Source organism: Carcharhinus amblyrhynchos, chromosome 32 (assembly GCF_965287045.1).
Source record: "Carcharhinus amblyrhynchos chromosome 32, sCarAmb.v2.hapA, whole genome shotgun sequence".
Classification (NCBI taxonomy): domain Eukaryota; kingdom Metazoa; phylum Chordata; class Chondrichthyes; order Carcharhiniformes; family Carcharhinidae; genus Carcharhinus; species Carcharhinus amblyrhynchos.
In genome coordinates this window covers 23,109,097-23,131,523 of record NC_137355.1, presented here as the reverse complement: position 1 = coordinate 23,131,523, position 22,427 = coordinate 23,109,097, and the positions used below count along the sequence as shown (strand labels likewise).

Below are 22,427 nucleotides of genomic sequence, written 5' to 3'. Positions count from 1 at the left end.
AACCCTCACCTCTCACACCCCACCCTTTGCCCTACCCCATCCATGCCAACCCATACCCTCACCCGATAGCCTCAAATCCTTTATGTCCCACTCCCACCTACCTCAATGGCCCCTCATGTCCTCCATCCCCACCTCAATGGCCCCTTATATCCTCCATGCCAACTCATGCCCTCAACCCAGCTGCATGGCCATTTATAGCCCCCATGCCATCTTAATACCAACTCACCCACCACCCTTTGCCCTTACACCTTCCCCAATTCACCCAGTATCCACCACTGGAGCCATTTTGAGGAAGACTTTTATTCATAATCCTATACCAAAGACAGCTACTAAAATAATTTTAGGTTGTGGAAAACAGGCAAACATCAATAATGACATAATGATAGCCTTTGGTGAAGTATCAACGAACAGCTCTTGTAACCATTGGAACAGATTTCTTTCAACTTTCACTGATGCAAGCATCCTATTTTAAGTTTTTTAAAGGGCAGAAGATTTAAATAGCTTCACAGCTTGACAATTCTACAGACTTGATCCACCCTTCAAGAGCATTTATGATGATAAAAATGTGTACCTCCCATACTGTAGCCCTTGCTACAGGGAAAATGGCATCTGTTTGAGTTCAGCACCAAGTTTAAATGGCCATCTGATTTTGGGTTTTCCTCATTTGTGAAGCATGCCCTTGCCTTCTTTCCCCCTCAGGCAAAAATAGGATTTGTTATAAGGGGGACAGGAGCTCCAGATCCAAGTCCCAGTGCCATGTGTAAAGCTCTGCAGAGTTTCTCCACCACACTGCCTAAATTTGTACCAAAGGGGAATTGGAGGCAGAGTATGAATATCAATGAAAATGGATGCAGGGAACATTCAAGTTGTATAGACCAGTGATATAGTCAACTAGGATACATTAAAACCTGGTAGTAAATAGGGAATAGATAGGAGACAAGATGAAGGAGTCCAGAATTAGAACCTGATGGCACAGGTGTAATCAGCAGGAATTAAATTGGCAAGAAGATTGGTAAGGTTCGGTCTCAGACAGGCAGAACAATGATGATCGTGGGTAGAGAACGACTCAGCATGAACTGAACTTCCCAAAAACACTATTCAGCAATGGAAATTAGCAAGACATGGAAACAGAATCACGATAAATAGAGGTGGGAGGGTGGAATGATTTAAAAATGACAAATAACTTATTTAAAAAAAACAAATAACTCAGTCCTAATAAACCCAATATTTTTATTACCATTATTCTCTAAGAACATAAGAAACAGGAGCAGGAGTAGGCCATCTAGCCCTTCGAGCCTGCCCCGCCATTCAATAAGATCATGGCTGATCTGTCGTGTCTCAGTTCCACATTCCCGCCCTCTCCCCATAACCCTTAATCCCCTCTCTTATCAAAAACCCATCAACCCGCGTCTTAAAAATATTTAGCGAGGCAGCCTCCACCACTTCAACGGGCAGAGAATTCCAGAGATTCACCACCCTTTGAGTGAAGAAGTTCCTCCTCAACTCCGTTTCTAAACCGCCCCCCCTTTATCTTGAGGCTGTGCCCCCTAGTTCTACTGTCCTTTCTGAGCGGGAAGAGTCTCTCCACCTCTATCCTATCCATCCCATTCATCATCTTATACGTCTCAATGAGATCTCCCCTCATTCTTCTAAACTCTAACGAGTACAAGCCTAGTTTATTCAGTCTCTCTTCATAGCTCAACCCCCTCAACTCTGGTATCAGCCTAGTAAAACCTCCTCTGCACTCCCTCCATGGCCAAAATATCCTTGCGTAAGTATGGCGACCAAAACGGCACACAGTACTCCAGCTGCGGCCTCACCAATGCCCTATACAGCTGCAGCAAGACCTCCCTACTTTTATATTCAATCCCCCTCGCTATGAAGGCCAGCATCCCATTCGCCTTCCTGACCACCTGCTGCACCTGCAGGCTGGGTTTTTGCGACTCATGCACAAGGACCCCGAGGTCCCTCTGCACCGTCGCCTGCTGCAGTTTTTCGCCATGTAAGTAATAGTCCTTCCTACCATTATTCCTACCAAAGTGGACCACCTCGCACTTGCCAACATTAAATTCCATTTGCCAGTTCCTGGCCCATTCGCCCAACCTATCTAGATCCTTCTGCAGACTTTCCACACCCTCCGCGCAATTTGCCGTTCCACCAATCTTGGTGTCATCAGCAAATTTCGACACCATACACTCGGTTCCCTCCTCCAGATCATCTATATAAATGGTAAATAGCTGAGGCCCCAGCACCGACCCCTGGGGCACTCCACTAGTCACCAACCGCCAATCCAAATAACACCCATTGACCCCCACTCTCTGCCTCCTATTTGAGGACCAATCCTCTATCCACGCTAACACCCTACCCCCAACTCCATGCCCCCTTACCTTCTGCAATAACCTCTTGTGAGGTACCTTGTCAAACACCTTCTGAAAATCAAGACAGACCACATCCACCGGCTCTCCTCTATCCACTGCCCTAGACACATCCTCATAAAACTCCAATAAATTTGTCAGACACGACTTCCCCTTAACGAAACCGTGCTGCGTCTGCTCTATCAAGCAATTCCCCTCAAGATGCCTCGCTATTTCCTCCTTGATGACGGATTCTAATATTTTACCTACAACAGACGTTAAACTAACCGGCCTATAATTCCCTGCCTTTTGCCTGGCTCCTTTCTTAAACAACGGCGTAACATTAGCCGCTTTCCAATCTTCCGGCACTTCCCCGGAATCCAGCGACATCTGGAAAATAACCACCAAGGCATCCACTATCACCTCTGCCATTTCTTTCAGAACCCTCGGATGCATTCCATCCGGTCCTGGGGACTTGCCCACAATCAGTCCCTCCAGTCTGTCGAGCATCGCCTCTCTAGTAACAATAATGTCATTGAGACCCTCCAGTCCTACCACCTTTTCGTCGCTAACACCCGGCAAATTATTCACGTCCTCCTCCGTGAAGACAGAAACAAAAAAGTTATTCAAGGCCTCAGCCATTTCCCCATCCCCTACCACTAAGTCCCCCTCTCATCCTCTAAGGGTCCAACGTTCACCCTAACCAGCCTCTTCCTTTTTATATATTTATAAAAACTCTTGCTATCCTTTTTTATATTAAGCGCTAGCCCAGCTTCATAGTTTCTCCTACCCTTCTTTATCAACTTCTTTGTCAATCTTTGTTGACATTTAAACCTCTCCCAATCCTCTTCTCGCCCACTACTCTTAGCTACTCTAAACGCCTCTGCTTTTGATTTAACACTTTCCTTTACCTCCTTCGTTATCCACGGCTTATTACCTCTCCTCCTACGGTCCTTTTTGACCATCGGAATAAATTTCTGCTGAGCACCAAGAAAGATCTCCTTAAAGATCCTCCACTGCTCCTCAGCAGACCTACCTTCCAACGCACTCCCCCAGTCAACATTCGCCAATTCTTCTCTCATCCTACCATACTCCCCTCTGTTCAAACAAAGGACGCGTGTCCGGGAACCCACTTTCTCCTCCTCCATCTGCACCAGAAAGATACCATCCAAAACCAAAAGGTGTATTTTTATGTAAACCAGAATCTTAAACATGAGAAAAACAAGTACTTTGAGCCACTCTGCACATTGCCATAAGTTATCAGACTTGATGGTTTGACTTATAAGGAGAGACTGGATAGATTGGGATTTTTTTCCTCTGGAGCGTAGGAGGCTGAGGGGTGATCTAATAGAGGTCTATAAAATAATGAGGGGCACAGATCAGCTAATTAGTCAAGATCTTTTCCCAAAGGTAGGGGAGTCTAAAACTAGAGGGCATAGGTTTAAGGTGAGAGGGGAGAGACACAAAAGGGTCCAGAGGGGCAATATTTTCACACAGAGGGTAATGAGTGTCAGAGGTAGTAGTAGAGGCGGGTACAATTTTGTCTTTTAAAAAGCATTTAGACAGTTACATGAGTAAGATGGGTATAGAGGGATATGGGGCAAACATGGGCAATTGGAACTAGCTTAGTGGTAAAAACTGGGGGGTATAGACAAGTTGGGCCAAAGGGCCTGCTTCCATGCTGTAAACCTCTATAACAATTTAAACCTACAGATTTGGCATCAGCAAATTCAATGTGTATAAAGAAACAAACTTGGGTGTCCACATCCAGACAGCAGGGTCCACTGACTGAAAGGGTGAAATGATGCGGAGATGCCGGCGTTGGACTGGGGTAAACACAGTAAGAAGTCTCACAACATCAGGTTAAAATCCAACAGGTTTATTTGATCAAATAAAGTTAATTTGATCAAATAATGTCAGAGTGTGAACAGTTACAGCACGTTGTTAGTTAACATTCAATATCTGCAGTGCTGGAATCAAGGTTTCAGAAGCAAGTAAAAATGCCATCATCAGTGCAATTCTCAAATCAAAAACAGCTTCAGCAGTGTAATTTACATCCTGAAGGATGGAATCCATTGATAAAAACCATTCAATTTGCAAAAAACCTATTTTATTTTGCATCTGCTTCAATCAAATGATATATTTACCGATCAGGCTGTCCAGTATTTGCTGTAATGAGATTAAGCTTCATTCAATTCTTGTGGGTTTTTACACAGTTCATGTCAACAAGATTGATCTAATTTCTCTGATCTAAGATGGACAATGTACCCTCATCACCACCCCGGGAGCTAGAATATCTGTGGGTAAATTTACAATGTGACTGAGCTGGGGGATGCAGGAAAGGTCCTGGACCTTTCCAATCTCAATGCTATTCAGGATAAGGCAATCTGTTTCCATCCACCACCTTAAACATTCGCTCCCTCCACCACTCGTACACGATGGCTGCAGTGTGTACTATGTGTGTACTATCTATGAAATATACAGCAGCAACTCCCAAAGGCTCTTTCCAAAGCTACAATTTCAACACCTAGGAAGACAAGGCATTGGACCATCATAACCTGCAAGTCCAGCTCCAAGCCATGTGCCTTTGTGACTTGGAGATATATCACCGTTCCATCTCTGTTGCTGGATTAAAACTCCTTCCCTAACAGCACAAGGAATGCAGTTCAAGATGACGGCTCACCATCCTGTCAGCAGAACTCAGGAATGGTAATAAATACTGTTCTTGTCAGTTTTCCCAACATCCTATGAATGTTTTTATTCATTGTCTGGACTCACAAAAGAATGGTCATTTGAGGATGTTCCAGAGGTCTATCTGGCCCACGGCAAGGATCAATGTGTTTAAGGGAGGAAGGAGAGAAATTGATGAGAAAAATAGACTAAGGGTGTTTTAAATCTGTGGAGGATGATTCATCTGATAATAATTGGGATTTCAGGGAACAGAAAGTTGAAGGAAATCTTTTAGCAAAAGGTCTCAGTGGATTTCTTCTTCGGACCTGTTCGACTACTGCCTGTTCGCCTGGGGTCTCTATACACCTGCTGGGGGTCTTTGTACACTTGCCGAGGGTCCCCGCAGACCTGCCGAGGGTCTCCACAGACCCATGGGGGTTCTCCACAGACTTGTCGCAGGTCTTTTGTGCTGAATGCTTGTTTTGGTTTGAAGTTTTCTTCCATCATGGGTGTTGTTTTCCTGCTGTGTCCGTGAAGACTCTTTGACCTTGAGGAGATGAATCTATCTGGTGTGACTGTTAAGAAGTTTGTGGACTTTGGGACTGTTCTTGGCACCTCAGCTCTGGGTAGGGAGAGATCCATGGTACAGCTGCCAGTGTCAATATCATCCTCTGTGTCTGTCAGCTCCTGTTTCTGTTCAGCCAGTGTCTCAGGAGAGGATGGCAATGGTTTGCGATTGATGTCTTCTCCCATCCCTCGTTCTTCAGGAAGATTTTTATAAAACTTGCGCTCGCACTGAGTGACCCATTCAGGAGTCTTTGTAGAAGAGGTGCTAGCAGAACACACATGGTCTATAATATAGCCACAGTCTGATCGCCAGCTTTCTTCTGGACCAGATACCATACCTTCCAGTCCAAAGATGATGCTTCTAGCCTTTACCACTGTGGTCTGGCATGCACCATAGGTTTGTGAAGGCAAGTAGTTAGCTGTTTTGGACTTCTCTAAGGGAAACGAGAAACAAGCCTTCAATCTTGTTCGTGCTGCTGACCCAGCTTCTTTCACTAATTGTCCGTTAAACCCGGCTCCAACTGCCTGCATGAATCTTTGGTAATTAGCTTCCTCTTTTGTTGTCAAGGAACTAGGATAGCCATCAGAGGAAACAAAGATATCAACACAGGAGTTGAAATTCCTAGGTTCCTGTGCAATTCCCAGCCTCAGGCTGCTCTTCTTCATCCTCCGGGAGCTGGAGGACTGGTGTAGGCCAAACCGATGCTTGGGTGTCATGTTCATTTTCTGCTCGACAAGTTCCTTTTCATCCCTCGGTGCAACTGTAGAATAACTCTTCCTCTGAGAACCCATTAAAGGAGACATTAGGCCCGTGCTGTCTTCAAAATTGTCATCCCCATCCATGTGGAAGCGATACATACTCGTTGCCTCAGTGCTGTTTTGCCTGATCAGATAGGAGGCATCACATTCTGAAGGGCATCGAGACCGAGTGTGGGTTAACTCTGCCTTGTCTATTCCGGCCAGTTTTTCCATCGCATTGACCATACGACCAGAGAATTCCTCCAGCTGGGCCAGTCGAATATCAACAGTTTGAAGTGAAGCTTTCATGAAATGTTCCCTCTCATTCACTTCCTCCAAACGCATCGCCATGTTTTCCACCCTGTAATACAGAGGGAAGCATTTGTCAAGTTAATGAGATTGAGTTTCTGAGTGAAGTCCCAAACAGAAATTACACTTGGTGTATTCTGAAAATCTGAAATACTCAGCAAGTCAGAGAGCACGAGTAAAGAACGGGTCTGATTTCAGGGCTTGATTTGCAATTTGGTGTTAGGAACCCAATGCTTGGATAATTTCCATAGCTGTATCACTCATGTAGCACAATCCTGAAATCAGGCCACAGGTGAGCTTTGCATCTGATTAGTGGTGCTACATAACCGGGTGGTGGGAGCTGCCTATAGACCACAACTAGCAAAGGCAGATGAAAGCTAGAATAAGGCAGATGAAAGCTAGAATGAGGCCTTCCGCCTTTCAGAAGAGAGCAGGCAGCTGCTGGGAGAGCCAGAAGCCTGAACAAGCACAAAGTGGCCACATAGCCTAGTGAGAGGTAATCCACATGATTCAACACAAGACCCCCAGGTGCTGAGATCCTTCATCTTATCAAAATAACTTTAACATCTACATGCCCCACATAGGCAAGTGCCAGACTGTCCAGGTTCGCCAAATGCACCATTAAAATTTGCATTCTTGCCCTCCTGACCTGAGCTTAATAGACCATTCATTGGAGGTGAATGGGATCCCCACTCACTTTGAGAATTGGAGCATATCCTAGAGAGGTTAGATCGAGACATTCCCAAGAACCCAATTTTTAAATAACATCCGCACCCATTCCTGACCCCATCACCAATTAAAAATTGGGTCCAACATTTTAGTTCTACTGAAATGATATTGATGTAGAACATTGGCCGGAATATTTCCAAAAGCTCGCAGGCCTCCCTGGCCACATTGAGCAGCTCCCTGTAATTTCAAAGGACAACCGAGACCCGTATAGTCACTGGAGGGGCAGGGCCTAAAGGGCATTGCAACCTCCAATTTAAATAAAAGTACCCTCCCAGGGGCAGTGCCAGAATGCCAGGGGCAATGCCTGGGTGTGCCCCGGTGTGGCCACCTCAACTGGTTTTTGGTTTTGAAAGTTGGTAGTGATTGACACTGGCTGGCTCGTTAGGATGAGCAGGAATAACAGCGACAAGATAATGTGAAGTTAATTTATGCAAATCAGGGTCATATCCTTCTTGGGTAGGGGACGGGGAAGATGTCATTCTGAGATCTCAGCAACGTAAATTGCATTTTGGCCTCTCAAAAGATTTACTGCCCATTACAGGATTTGCACCCACAATGAACAGGACCATTAGATCCCAGGGGGCAACTCCCCCATACCTCGATGGCCCCCCTTCACTCCAGCGGGGACAGGTCACCAGCTCCCCGCAAGTGGGGAGTTACACTCCACTGGAGTGAACAACTGCTGACAAGGGAGGAAGACACAAGCAGGCCCAGAGACTTCAGTCCTGGGCCCAATAATGACATTTAAATTGCATTCAAATTTACATAAATTATTCAGCTTTGCACCTATTTCTGGTGTGGAGCTGATGGCACTGGAAATCCGGCACTCAGAATCGCACAGGCAGTGAGCCTGGCAGGAAACCCACAAAACGGCCTCTGCTCGAGTCTCCCAAACCACTGCTCTCCAAAAACAGCGCAGCAGGATGAGAGAATCTTATACTGGCATTAATATTCCAGCAAATATAAAAGATTGAAGCTTTTCTAATTGAAGTTCCAAGGTGATGAATGGATTTGACAGGATAGACAAGAGAATTTATTTGCTCCAGTGGGGAAGCCCAGAACAAGGGGACAGAACATTGAGCCAGGATTTCCAGAGTGACGCCAGGAAGCATTTCTTCACACTAAGACTCATGCAAATCTGGACCTTCCTTCCCCCAAACTCTGAGGCTGGGATTCATTCGAAATTTATAAACTGAGATCACTAGATACTAAGGATACAGAACACATGAGTAGATTAGGTTGAGATTACAGATTAACTGTGATCTAACTAAATAGCAGAACAGGTTTGAGGGCAGAACTGTCGCCTTCTGTTCCTATCCTCTCATTCTATGTATAGAGGAAGAACCATGGGTAGAGGCAGGAAACTCTCACCAGAAAACCCAGAACAGAACATGTCACAATAATGAGAAGTTACAGCTGACAGGATTTATTCTCGGAATGAAAGGCAAATCCATCAAAGCAAACAACCCACCTTTCAGCTGTGATCCGAATGCGCTCATCATTCGATGACTGCTCTCTATCCTCTTTCTGTGTGAAGTATTGTTCAACACACTGCTCCTCAAATTCCTGTAGTTTCTTCAATTCTTCCTCACTGAGGATTAGCTCTGTCACAAGGAAGGGGGACAAAGAACATTATTCATACACACACGGTAAGGTAATGCAAGTGAATGTGTCTGACGAGGCAAAGATGAAAGCGTCGTGACATGTTGCTGGGAATGGGAATGGGGAGTGAGGGATGGATGGAACAGCTACTTCAGGAGGCCTTTTAAATCTTCAAGCCTGCTCCAACATTCAACGAGATCATGGTTGATCTGTGACCTCACTCTATACACCCACCTTTGTCCCATATCCTTTAAATACCTTTGGCTAACAAGGTTCTGTCGATCAGATTTAAAATTAATAATTAATACATAAGAACATAAGAAATAGGAGCAGGAGTAGGCCATCTAGCCCTTCAAGCTTGCCCCGCCATTCAATAAGATCATGGCTGATCTGTCGTGGATCAGTTCCACTTTCCCGCTTTCTCCCCATAACCCTTAATTCCCTTGTCTATCAGAAACCTATCTACCCGTGACTTAAATCTATTCAGCGAGGCAGCCTCCACCACTTCAACGGGCAGAGAATTCCAGAGATTCACCACCCTTTGAGTGAAGAAGTTCCTCCTCAACTCTGATCTAAACTGTGCCCCCCTTATCTTGAGGCTGTGCCCTCCAGTCCTGCTGTCCTTTCTAAGCGGGAAGAATCTCTCTACCTCTACCCTATCCATCCCCTTCATTATCTTATACGACTCTATAAGATTCCCCCCCTCATCCTTCTAAACTCCAACGAGTACAGACCCAGTCTATTTAGTCTCTCTTTATAGTCCAACCCCCTCATCTCTGGTATCAGCCTAGTGAACCTCCTCTGCACTCCCTCCAAGGCCAAAATATCTTTGCGTAAGTGCGGCGACCAAAACTGCACACAGTACTCCAGCTGCAGCCTCACCAATGCCCTATACAGCCGCAGCAAGACCTCCCTGCTTTTATATTCTATCCCCCACGCTATGAAGGCCAGCATCCCATTTGCCTTCCTGACCACCTGCTGCATCTGCAGACTGGGTTTTTGCAACTCATGCACAAGGACCCCCAGGTCCCTCTGCACCGTAGCATGCTGCAGCTTTTCGCCCTTTAAATAATAATCCCTCCTACTATTATTTCTGCCAAAGTGGATAACCTCACACTTGTTAACATTGTACTCCATCTGCCAGGTCCTCGCCCACTCGCTCAGCCTATCCAGATCCCTCTGCAGACTTTCCACACCCTCCATGCAATTTGCTTTTCCACTCATCTTCGTGTCATCAGCAAATTTTGTCACCCTACATTCAGCCCCCTCCTCCAGATCATCTATATAAATGGTAAATAGCCGAGGCCCCAGCACCGATCCCTGTGGCACTCCACTAGTCACCAACCGCCAATCAGAATAACACCCATTGATACCAACTCTCTGCTTCCTATTAGACAACCAATCCTCTATCCACGCTAACACCCTACCGCCAACTCCATGCACCCTAACCTTCTATAGCAACCTTTTATGAGGCACCTTATCAAACGCCTTTTGAAAATCTAGAAACACCACATCCACCAGTTCCCCTCTGTCTACCGCTGATTGATCTAGTATCAATGACCATTTGCAGAAGAGAGTTCCAAATTTCTACTTCCCTTTGTGTATAGGAGTGTTTCCGAATTTCACTTCTCAAAGACCTTGTTCCAATTTTTAGACTATGCCCCAATTTCTAACCTCATCAACTAGCAGAAATAGTTTTTCTATTTCTCAATCCGCTAAACACCATGAGAACTTTGATTAAATTAACTCTTAACCTTCTAAATTCCAGGGAATATAATCCTAGTTTATGTAATCTCTCCCTTGTAAATTAACCCTTGGAGTTGGTATAAATATGATAAAGTTATGCTGTACTCCCTCCAAGGCCAGAGAGGTGGTACCCAGCATTGCTCACAATACTTCAGGTACAGTCAGCCAATTTACTAACTCGTCAATAATTTGTCTTTAATTCCATGATCTATAACATATTGTCTCTTCTGACAGACTTTATCACATGCCTTGTGGAAGTCCAAAAAGAAATCCACAGGCATCTTCCGCTCCAATACATTTTTCACAAATATTCAGAGTGCTCAGTCGCCCTATCCTTAACTATAGGCTTGTAATTTACCAATCAGTTGGACTAACTGGCCAATAAGTCCCTCGTTTCCCTCACCATTCTTAAATAACATGGACAATTTTCCTATTTAAAGGAATGGCTGTGAATCAAGAGAACTTTGGATTATAATTAGGGCATCTACAATGCTCTCAACCACTTCCTTCAAAATCTGAAGATGTAGGGTCTCTGCTTCTGGGGTCTGTGGCTGTTTGGTGCTGTTATTTTTTCCTATAATTTTGCTCATGTCATATCCAGAAGACAGGAAGGATAATTTAAATCAAACCATACTCTGTTTTTTTTTCAAAAATGGACATTGCTGGATCAAGTTAGCTACAATTCTGGAAATTTCCAACAGTAATTATAGGACAAAACTCAACTCTTATCCTTGTGGAATGTCATACCTATCATCATGTGGACACATTATAAATCAGGAAAACAAAGGAGCTCGATCTGTCTGCTCAGCCTGGCCTTAGAACAAAAAAAACTTGTTACACCTGTGGAGAGGCTCTATCTGCTAAAGTTAACCAGAGACATATACAGTAATTGTTAGTCTGAAACAGACTCATCAATGGGCAACACTACTTGACCTAAGCTCCTTTGGCCTTTGGAAAGTTTGAATGTTACATTCCTGGATTCCCAGGGCAATCTGCTGTTAACATTCAGCCTGTCAACACCAAAGCAGAACTCTAGGCTGATAACAAAGCTCACCTCAAGTCTAAACTTCCTCGAAGTCGGGTTCCCTGCAAGATTCTTGCACCGCCTGTCGAACATACCAAGTCTCTGTATGCCAACGTCTTCTCACTGCATTATCAACCAACTTTGCATTTGACAACTCCTGCTTTCATTTAGCTGAACCCACTCAAACTTTATCTCCTATGTGAAGGAAGCCTCACTGGACTCTGACATTCTGGACTCACCTGAATTAATATCAACATCTGGTATTTTTTGTTTCAAGTTAGTCCTAGTTGTAAAACTATTTTCTTTCCTACCTCCTTCTGTGTGATTGCGTGTACATAATTATAACAACCATCCTGTAGGTTTGAATGTATGAATAAACAAAACTTCTGATTGAGGGCAGCATGGTGGCACAGCAGTTAGCACTGCCGCCTCAGAGCCAGGAACCCTGGGTTCGATTCCAGCTTCGGGTCACTGTCTGTGTGGAGTTTGCACATTCTCCCTGTGTCTGCGTGGGTTTCCTCCTGGTGCACTGGTCTCCTCCAACAGTCCATTGATGTGCAGGTTAGGTGGACTGGACATGCTAAATTGCCCCTTAGTGTCAGGGGGACTAGCTAGGGTGATGGCGATAGGGCCTGGGTGGGATTGTAGTCACGCAGACTCAATGGGCCGAATGGCCTCCTTCTGCATTGTAGGATTCTTTGAACGCTAAAGTTTGCTGTGAGTCACTTTAAAATTGACTTCAAAAAATTAAAACATCTGCTGACAGACAGAGGACAAGAAAAACTAAGCTGAGTTTAGCCTATCTTCCCTGTCTGAAACACATTAATTTGGCAAGGCCTTTCAGATATTGGTTTCTCTTGGATATAAGAACATAAGAAATAGGAGCAGGAGTAGGCCATCTAGCCCTTCGAGCCTGCCCCGCCATTCAATAAGATCATGGCTGATCTGTTGTGGCTCAGTTCCACATTTCCCGCCCTCTCCTCATAACCCTTAATCCCCTCTCTTATCAAAAACCCATCAACCCGCGTCTTAAAAATATTTAGCGAGGCAGCCTCCACCACTTCAACGGGCAGAGAATTCCAGAGATTCACCCCCCTTGAGTGAAGAAGTTCCTCAACTCCGTTCTAAACCGCCACCCCTTTATCTTGAGGCTGTGCCCCCAGTCCTACTGTCTTTTTTGAGCGGGAAGAGTCTCTCCACCTCTATCCTATCCATCCCATTCATCATCTTATACGTCTCAATGAGATCTCCCCTCATTCTTCTAAACTCCAACGAGTACAAGCCTAGTTTATTCAGCCTCTCCTCATAGCTCAACCCCCTCAACTCCGGTATCAGCCTAGTAAACCTCCTCTGCACTCCCTCCAAGGCCAAAATATCTTTGCGCAGGTGCGGCGCCCAAAACTGCACACAGTACTCCAGCTGCGGCCTCACCAATGCCCTGTACAGTTGCAGCAAGACCTCCCTACTTTTATATTCAATCCCCCTCGCTATGAAGGCCAGCATCCCATTCGCCTTCCTGACCACCTGCTGCACCTGCAAGCTGGGTTTTTGCGACTCATGCACAAGGACCCCGAGGTCCCTCTGCACCGTCGCCTGCTGCAGTTTTTCGCCACGTAAGTAATAGTCCTTCCTAACATTATTCCTACCAAAGTGGACCACCTCACACTTGCCAACATTAAATTCCATTTGCCATTTCCTGGCCCATTCGCCCAGCCTATCTAGATCCCTCTGCAGACTCTCCACACCCGCCGCACAATTTGCCTTTCCCCCAATCTTTGTGTCATCAGCAAATTTCGACACCCTACACTCAGCCCCCTCCTCCAGATCATCTATATAAATGGTAAATAGCTGAGGCCCCAGCACCGACCCCTGGGGCACTCTACTAGTCACCATATCTGGCCAACTAACCTCTATCTCAACTGCAAATACTGAAGCAAGATAATTAGCACATTCAGAACCTTCTTATTTCAGAGACATTGCTCCTGACCATCGTAAAAACTTTTCATGTTGATTCTGATTTGCTTTGTAAATTCTTTTGTTTCTTTTTATCATTCTTAATCTCTTTTGTTGATTTTGTTCTTCTTTTATCTTTCCCAGTTGCCAGGATCATTGGTATTTTGCATTTTTGAATGCATTCTCTAATGTTATCCCTTAATCTCTGGTTGTCTTTGGCTCTCTCTTTTGGCAGGTAGACTTCTTGTCCCTTTGGGATATAAACTGGTATGTATCACTTTAAATTATTTTTTTAAACACTTCCATAGATCTTCTGTCATTTTACCCATGAACAGATGTGTCTGGTTTATTGCCTCATCTCAATGAAGTCAGCCCAACCCAAATCTAAAATGTTAGTAACCATTTCACATTTGATCATTTTGTGATCTATATTAGATTCATGTTAATGCAGTGTTAAATGGTTAGGTAAACCTGGCTTATTACTCAGTACTAAATGGACTGTCCCCTTATTGTTTTTAGCTCATATTATTGCAGAGAACTATCCCAGAAACAGTTTAAAAATTCACTATCGTTCTGATATGAGTCAGGTGCCTATGAAGATCCTGCATTAAGACCATTCTGCCTTTACTTCGTGTTTGTTTAACCTCCATATTTAAACAATCTACCACTCCACGACTGCTACCTAGAGTCCAATGCACAACTCCCACCACCGTCTTAAATCCTTTCCATTTCTTAATTCTGCGGGCAATCTTGATCCCGAGTTTCCTACATCGCTCGACAATCACCAGGCAAGACTGTTCCCTTCCTGTTGGCGAACACTTCAGTGGTCACGGGCATTCAGCCTCTGACCTTCGGGTAAGCATTCTCCAAGGCGGCCTTCACGACACACGACAGCGCAGAGTCGCTGAGCAGAGACTGATAGCCAAGTTCCGCACACATGAGGACGGTCTCAACAGGGATCTTGGGTTCATGTCGCACTATCTGTAACCCCCATGACTTGCCTGGGTTTGCAAAACCTCACTCACTGTACTGTCTGGAGACAATACACATCTCTTTAAACTGTGATCAGTGCTCCTTCCACTCACATTGTCAGCCACTTGAGGACTTGAACAGCAGGTTAGGTGTAAGGATTCGCATTCTAATCAGTAATCTGTAAACTGTCTGTGCTTTATATGCTCTGTCTGACGCCAGAACTCTCCATTCACCTGACGAAGAGGGAAACCTCGAAAGCTTGTGAGTTTACTATCAAATAAATTGGTTGGACTAAAACCTGGTGTTGTCAGACTTTTTACTGTGTTTATCCCAGTCCAACGCCGGCACATCCACATCAGGGCCTCAAGATCCAGAAGTCACTGTTCTAGCCGACAAGATCACCTCTTCTCCGTACCCCACCCCAACCCCACCAATCATTGGCCCAGGTTAACACTGCTAGACTGGTATGGGTCTGGTGCCAACCCGGCAGTATCAACCTGTGTTTACCCCAGTCCAATGCTGGCATCTCCACATCAGTATCAACCTGTACCAAGAGGCAGTGGCATGGCACCCCAGTCTCTGTGCAACTGGCTTTTGCCCATATGTTGACCCCCCCCCCACGCCCCATGACAGCCTGAAACACGCCTCCTTGATTTTTTTTTGACAGAGTGTCATAAAAAGCTGAAGAGAAAATTGGCAAATTTCTCTGGAGAGAAACACAATGGTTCTCTCACCAAAATAACATTGCCATTTTTTGTTACAATAACGCCCACCCCCATCGATCTATAAAGTCCCCAGTGCCTGCCTACCCTTTGTTATGTGCAATGTTATAGGGATAAGGTAGGGAGGTGGTAAAACTAGATAGAAAGCTCTTTCAGAGAGCCAGTACAGACTCACTGGGCTGAATGGCCGTCTGCACTGTAAAGAAACTAACTTTTTTTTGACCTTTGCCATGGATGTGATTTCATCCCGTAATCATTGTGGCTACTCTGTCGCATTTACCATTTTCCCAAATGTCCTGTAGGATTTATATCCTGGTGTATATAGTTCCCAAATCAAATCCCCTTGCAGCCATGCCTCAGTAATGGTGATTACGTCACACCTTCCAAACTGAATTTGTGTCGATAATCCATTCAATTTGTTTTTTATCTGCGTGCATTTTGATAAAGAATTTTTGGGCAATGCAGCCCATTCTGCTGCAATGTTTTACTTCTAACATTATTTCTCTTTTCTGTTGAAATTAATTTTCATATTTTTGTTTTCTCTGCCCCAGGGATACTAAAAGCACAATTTTGAAGTGTTACTACACTCTATTCCCCTTTGTTTTGAACTATTATCTGTTCTATTTTCTGACCAAAGTCCTCAGCCGTTTACTAATTAAAAGTCCTGTGACTGCCCTATCTCTCTTTCTCCAGGATTCTGGTCATTGTCCAGTCCAGATGCTGTCTATTTCAATGGTACATTTCCTTCCCATGTGAATACTGGTTTGGTGAAATGGAGTCCCTCTTTCTCACATCACTCCTTCAGTCATGTTTTTATCTCCCTAACTTGCTTGTTGCTGGCTATTTGCACATGGTCCAGGTAATGATCCCAGGGATTATAACACTGAATTCCAGGGATCGGGAGGGAATGAAGGAGTTTGCAGCAGAGATTCGGTTGCAATAGCTGTTGGGATTGTAATGGGAGTGTAAGGCATGGTAATTATTGGTATGGTAATGTACACACTCAACCCCCGATCTCGTTCTTCCACCTCCTTGCCCTTCCTGCGACAGAAATAGTGTGCGATCATAGACAGGTAACTGAAGATGATGAGCGGCGGAGGGAAGACTGGCCTTTCATGGAATGTTAAGATCAGCTGATAGCGCTGGAACTTCCACACCTGGTTCGAGATGGAAATCACCTCCAGAAAAGTGTTGCTGCAGAACAGAGGACATCTCAATCAACAAACCGCAAGCAGAAAACCAAACAAGGAGCACGGTCTATAGTCCGGGGCAGGGGAGGGGGTTGAAGGAGAGGGGGTTGAAGGAGAGGGGCAGGGGAGGGGGTTGAAGGAGAGGGGCAGGGGAGGGGGTTGAAGGAGAGAGCAAGGAATGGAAGCGGCACAGGGGAGAGGGAGGGGGTGTGTTGTGTGTGTGTGGGGAGGGGGAGGCAGGGGCAGGATGGTGCAGAGTGGTGACTCAAAGTAAAACAGAAATGAGGCCAGAAACAATGTATTGAACCTTGGTTTTATCCAGAGAGGATGGTGGGGAGGACAATCAGTACTGGAGCTCTGAAGAAATGTGAGAAATGATGGACTGGTGTGAGACTGATTACAATCTGCAGTTTGTTTAAACTGTCAGTTAAAATAAGGCCTCAACTCAGAAACTTACTTGAAGACAGCAATCAGCAGATTTACCAGGAGGACATTAGCGACCAACAGGTAACAAGCCATGATCGCGGGAATAATCCAGGCTCCTGGGATACAGGGAGGGAGACGCTTCCCATCATCATCAAATAGATTCTCTCCACATGGCGCTACAGCAAAAGAAATTCCTCAGTTTGGTCAAAACAGGGAATGACATAGGATTAACCAAACGCTCTGTTTCATTGACAATTACTTCAGCAAAGAGTAACTTCTCTCCTTTTGTTTGTCCCTCATCACTAAGGGAACAGAGAGGGTGACCTCATATCCAGCTGTCATGTGGACTGAAAAAGAGGATAATCAGAACACGGGAACACCGCACACCCGTCCACACCACGGGGGGCACATCCACCCACACCATCACCTGCCCACACCGCGGGGGCACGCTTGTGCAGAGTAGAATTGTAGCATGTTTTTGTGGAGCTAAGAGGAGCAGAAAGCGGGAAAGTGGAACTGATCCACTTCAGATCAGCCATGATCTTATTGAATGGCGGGGCAGGCTGGATGGCCGACTCCTGCTCCTATTTCTTAAGTTCTTATGAGACTGTTGTGAGCAAACATTGACATGTAGAGACAAGTCCACAGCTTCATCCCTGCACATGAGAGTTAATCTGCCTGCATGGATAGCACTGTGAAATGAGTAAAACTTTGTGACACAGGAAACCAAGGCTAATAATCAATGAGGCAATAACATCATCTGTGCCACTGCCTTTACGACAGCGAGCGTAAAAACTGACACCCTTTAAGGTCAAATTAACTTAATAACAGGAAAATCTCAGTGAAAGGCTGGCAGCTTTCTATCTGTCCTTTGTGGCCAGAAAACAGAATCACAAATGCAAATATCGCATTTCATCATCAAATTATACCCACAATACAAACTAACAGCAGATACACGTTTCACACTTACGATTAATTTCCATGGCGTATACTAGTGCAAAATCCCATCACGTCGCACAAAAATGAATAAAGCAAAACAGGAAATGAGAGCAGATCTCTACAAAATCAAAATCATACATAATTAAAACAAAAATAATGCAGCAATGCTGAAGAACAAAGTCTGGACAATTCAGGCAGGGAAAAACAGACTGGCTGCACATTTCCAGCTGCATCATCCCTGGCGCAGAACGCGTTACAGCGCAGCGGGGCTGGAGAATCACCACTTAGTGATTTAGCACGTTTTGCATTGGCGGTATGGTATTACCCAGCGCTGCTGGACATTCTCATGGGAACCAATCAGCATATTTAAATGAGTATTTAAATATGCAGAGTCTGATTCTCACAACTCCCGGGATTCTCCAACCCTTGGGCACAGCAGGAGCCCACAAATGGAGACCAAGTGGGATGGCCATGCCTGGGGTCCTGGAGTCAGGCACATGTCTGGGTATTATCCATCTTGCGGGGGAGTGGGGGGGAGGGGGGGGCACGAAGGGGCTGGGGGGGTGGGATAGAGGGATGGATCATGAAGTTGGTCCCATTGGGACGTCCCCAATACTGGCGATATTTGTCAGGGAGGATGGGGGAGGAGTCCCCATGGCTGTGGGGAAGGGCGGGAGAGGAGGATTCCCCGTGTCCGTGGGGCTAAGGAGGGTGGGGGTGGGGGAGGGGTCCCCGTGTCCGTGGGGCTAAGGAGGGTGGGGGCGGGGGAGGGGTCCCCATGTCCGTGTGGGTAGAGAGGGTGGGGGCGGGGGAGGGGTCCCCGTGTCCGTGTGGGTAGGGAGGGTGGGGGTGGGGGAGGGGGAGGGGTCCCCATGTCCATGTGGGTAGGGAGGGTGGGGGTGGGTGGGGGAGGGGGAGGGGTCCCCGTGTCCGTGTGGGCAGGGGGGGTGGGGGTGGGGGAGGGGGAGGGGTCCCTGTGTCCATGTGGGTAGGGAGGGTGGGGGAGGGGTCCCCGTGTCCATGTGGGTAGGGAGGGTGGTCCTCAATTTTGATTTGAAATCAGGGCACCCTTTATAAATGTGTCCCAATCTGTGTGAAGCCCAGCTTATTGGCATGTGTCAGTCCCATCCCTCTCTGACCCAATGTAAATCTCACTGACTACATTTGGGAAAATTGTAATCGGATTCACAGTGCATTTTCTCATCCAAAATGACACTAATGTAATTTTTTGGAGAGTTTCACCCAGTGTAAACTGAATCAAATCCCAACCAGCTCTTTGGGACAAAGACGCTGATATTGACAGTGTGTACAGAGGAGTTGGGAACATGCTCTCACTCACTGTGAATACAAAGATTAGATATTGTAGACAATTCTTCACAACTATTTACAGCTAACGTAAAACCTTCCATCAGATTTCCATGAGTCATTCAATTATGTGGCATTTTCCCCTTTTTGCTGTGAAATTGTCAGATAAAACTTAATTCAACTTTTAAATCGGAATAATCCAAGTTGTGTTTGCCAATCGCTGTTTATCAACTGTCAATATTTCCATCAATATTACTCCAATTGCTAGAGAGTGGTAGTGATTTCTGAAACTGAAGATCTGGTTGACACAGTGGGTTAGCACGGCAGTCTCACAGCGCCAGGGACCCGGGTTCCATTCCCTGCTTGGGTCACTATCTGTAATGGAGTCTGCACATTCTCTCCGTATCTGCATGGGTTTCCTCCAGGTGCTCCAGTTTCCCCCAACAGTCCAAAAGACATGCTGGTTAGGGTGCACTGGCCATGCTAATTTCTCCCTTAGTGTACACAGACAGATGTCGGAGTGTGGCAACTAGGGCACTTTCACAGTAACTTCATTGCAGTGTTAATGTAAGCTTACTTGTGACTCTGATAAAAACTTTAAACTGCATTATCCCTTTTCCCAGTGAAGTAGTACAATATGGGATGGGATGCTCTTTCAGAGAGTTGGCAGAAACTCGATGGGTTGAGTGGCCTCTTTCTGCACAGTAAGGGTTCTATTGTTCTAATTTGGTTTTAGGTTAAAAATCTCTCAATGCGTATTTTTTTTATTATTTATTACAAGTTGTTTCTTGCTCTTCTATAGGCTCATTTCCTGAAATTAGTAACCAGTTGGATTTAAACAGTCTGATCATTTTTATTTAATTCCTCAGTGCTTCATTGATTGGATTTTATGGCTCAGTTCAGGTCAGGAAAGGATCAGTTTGAGATCTGTTCAGTTACGGGTTAGCCCAGTAAACTCTGCAGATGTGAATGAGGACATGATCAGGTTTACCATGGGTAAATATTCTAGTTAATTAGTAGAATGCAATTGTGCCTATGGAACTGTACCCTGACAGAGGTAAGCACCTTCATAGAAGATGGGAAGAAAATAGAGATATTAATGGGGCAGTGTGCCACATGATCAGGATGTTACTGCTTCAGACAATAATGGTGACAGCAATCCTTGGAATCAACTTGGCTGTTTTAGTACTAATCATCTGCTCAAGAAACAGGTAGCAGAGTCTTACTATAAATTCTAGTCTTACGGTCTATCTGATCCGCAAACACCTCTCCATAGATCATCCAGTACGGCATGTAGAAAATGTTCCGGGCCAGTCTCCAGGAAGGCTCCTCGTCTGGGTGTAGAATCGCCTGTCTCGACACTCCAAAACTCATCAAGACTACCAGCATGATGACAACAAAGTACAACATGTCGACCATCTGTAACAGAGCAGCTGAATAGTGAGTCCATCATAGACAAAGATAATGTTTCATCACACAGCTTCCCTTCTCACTTCCTGAGAAGGTCATCAAAATGTTAACTCTGCTTTTCTCTCCACAGAGGCTGCCGGACCTGCTGTGTTTGTCCAGTGTCTTCTGTTTTGATGCTAAAACACAGACATCATAAGAACATAAGAAATAGGAGCAGGAGTAGGCCATCTAGCCCTTCGAGCCTGCCCCGCCATTCAATAAGATCATGGCTGATCTGTCATGTCTCAGTTCCACTTTCCCACCCTCTCCCCATAACCCTTAATCCCCTCGCTTATCAAAAACCCATCAACCCGCGTCTTAAATATATTCAGCGAGGCAGCCTCCACCACTTCAACGGGCAGAGAATTCCAGAGATTCACCACCCTTGAGTGAAGAAGTTCCTCCTCAACTCCGTTCTAAACCGCCCCCCCTTTATCTTGAGGCTGTGCCCCCTAGTCCTACTGTCCTTTCTGAGCGGGAAGAGTCTCTCCACCTTTATCCTATCCATCCCATTCATCATCTTATATGTCTCAGTGAGATCTCCCCTCATTCTTCTAAACTCCAACGAGTACAAGCCTAGTTTATTCAGCCTCTCCTCATAGCTCAACCCCCTCAACTCCGGTATCAGCCTAGTAAACCTCCTCTGCACTCCCTCCAAGGCCAAAATATCCTTGCGTAAGTGTGGCGCCCAAAACTGCACACAGTACTCCAGCTGCGGCCTCACCAGTGCCCTATACAGCTGCAGCAAGATCTCCCTACTTTTATATTCAATCCCCCTCGCTATGAAGGCCAGCATCCCATTCGCCTTCCTGACCACCTGCTGCACCTGCAGGCTGGGTTTTTGCGACTCATGCACAAGGACCCCGAGGGCCCTCTGCACCGTCGCCTGCTGCAGTTTTTCGCCACGTAAGTAATAGTCCTTCCTACCATTATTCCATCAAAGTGGACCACCTCACACTTGCCAACATTAAATTCCATTTGCCAGTTCCTGGCCCATTCGCCCAGCCTATCTAGATCCTTCTGCAGACTCTCCACACCCTCCGCGCAATTCCACTCAGATATACTTATGATTGGGGGGGTGGGGGGAGGCACTTTCTGTTATCACAATTTTTATCAACTGTGCCTATTTATTTCTATTGACTGGATCCCATTCTGAAACCCGATCCCTTCATTTTGACAAAATGGGTGTGTAATGATGTGTATTCTTTCTAAATTGCATGTCCGCATGGTTTGAGATAAATGAAACTAATTTCATAATCCAATTAATTGTCTCTACATTTAAAGAAATCTATTTCTCTTGAAGATGGAACTGGGATGGGGGAGAGAGAGCTGGGATGGAGCTGGGGTAGGGAGGAGAAAGCGTGGGGCGAGGGTTGCGGGGGGAGGAGGAATGTGTGTGGCAGAAGCTACAGCACAAAACTGCCGAGATGCATCCACAGACTCAGTGAGCTTCAGTAGTTTTTTTTAATCAGGTCACTTCCTCTTGTCAGTACAGAATTTATTCTGGGCAATCTGTTTTTGAAACATGTGTGTGTGGTTATTCAGATTAAGCAAACTGATCATCCAAATCAAAGTTGTGGAAACTTCAATCCTTCAGTTCACGACAATAAACTGGCAAAGTTGGACACTGTTAGGGACAAAATAAAAATCATTGGGAAGTCTGCAAGTGATTGTTTCATCTGGAAATCTTGCTCCTGGTGGGGTTGAATATTAAACATGTTCCAAGTCAAAA

The 22,427-nt window shown here is 45.4% G+C and overlaps 1 protein-coding gene across 8 annotated transcripts in view; it reads right to left on the bottom strand.

Annotated features, from left to right (window-relative positions):
* Positions 1-3,215: 3,215 nt before the first annotated feature.
* Positions 3,216-22,427, bottom strand: part of trpm1a (transient receptor potential cation channel, subfamily M, member 1a) — a 97,413-nt gene continuing 78,201 nt past the window's right edge. For 4 of the 8 annotated variants that reach the window (XM_080216143.1, XM_080216144.1, XM_080216146.1 and 1 more), the window contains 6 exons: positions 20,473-20,665; positions 17,973-17,993; positions 17,034-17,178; positions 16,390-16,580; positions 8,839-8,971; positions 3,216-6,690 (listed from right to left, as the gene is read on the bottom strand). In XM_080216143.1, the coding sequence (XP_080072269.1) occupies positions 5,316-6,690; positions 8,839-8,971; positions 16,390-16,580; positions 17,034-17,178; positions 17,973-17,993; positions 20,473-20,665 (2,058 nt within the window). In that variant the 3' untranslated portion in view covers positions 3,216-5,315. Of the gene's footprint in view, positions 6,691-8,838; positions 8,972-16,389; positions 16,581-17,033; positions 17,179-17,972; positions 18,060-20,472; positions 20,666-22,427 lie in introns of those variants that run through there. The other 4 variants (XM_080216145.1, XM_080216149.1, XM_080216150.1 and 1 more) reach the window with 4 other exon arrangements.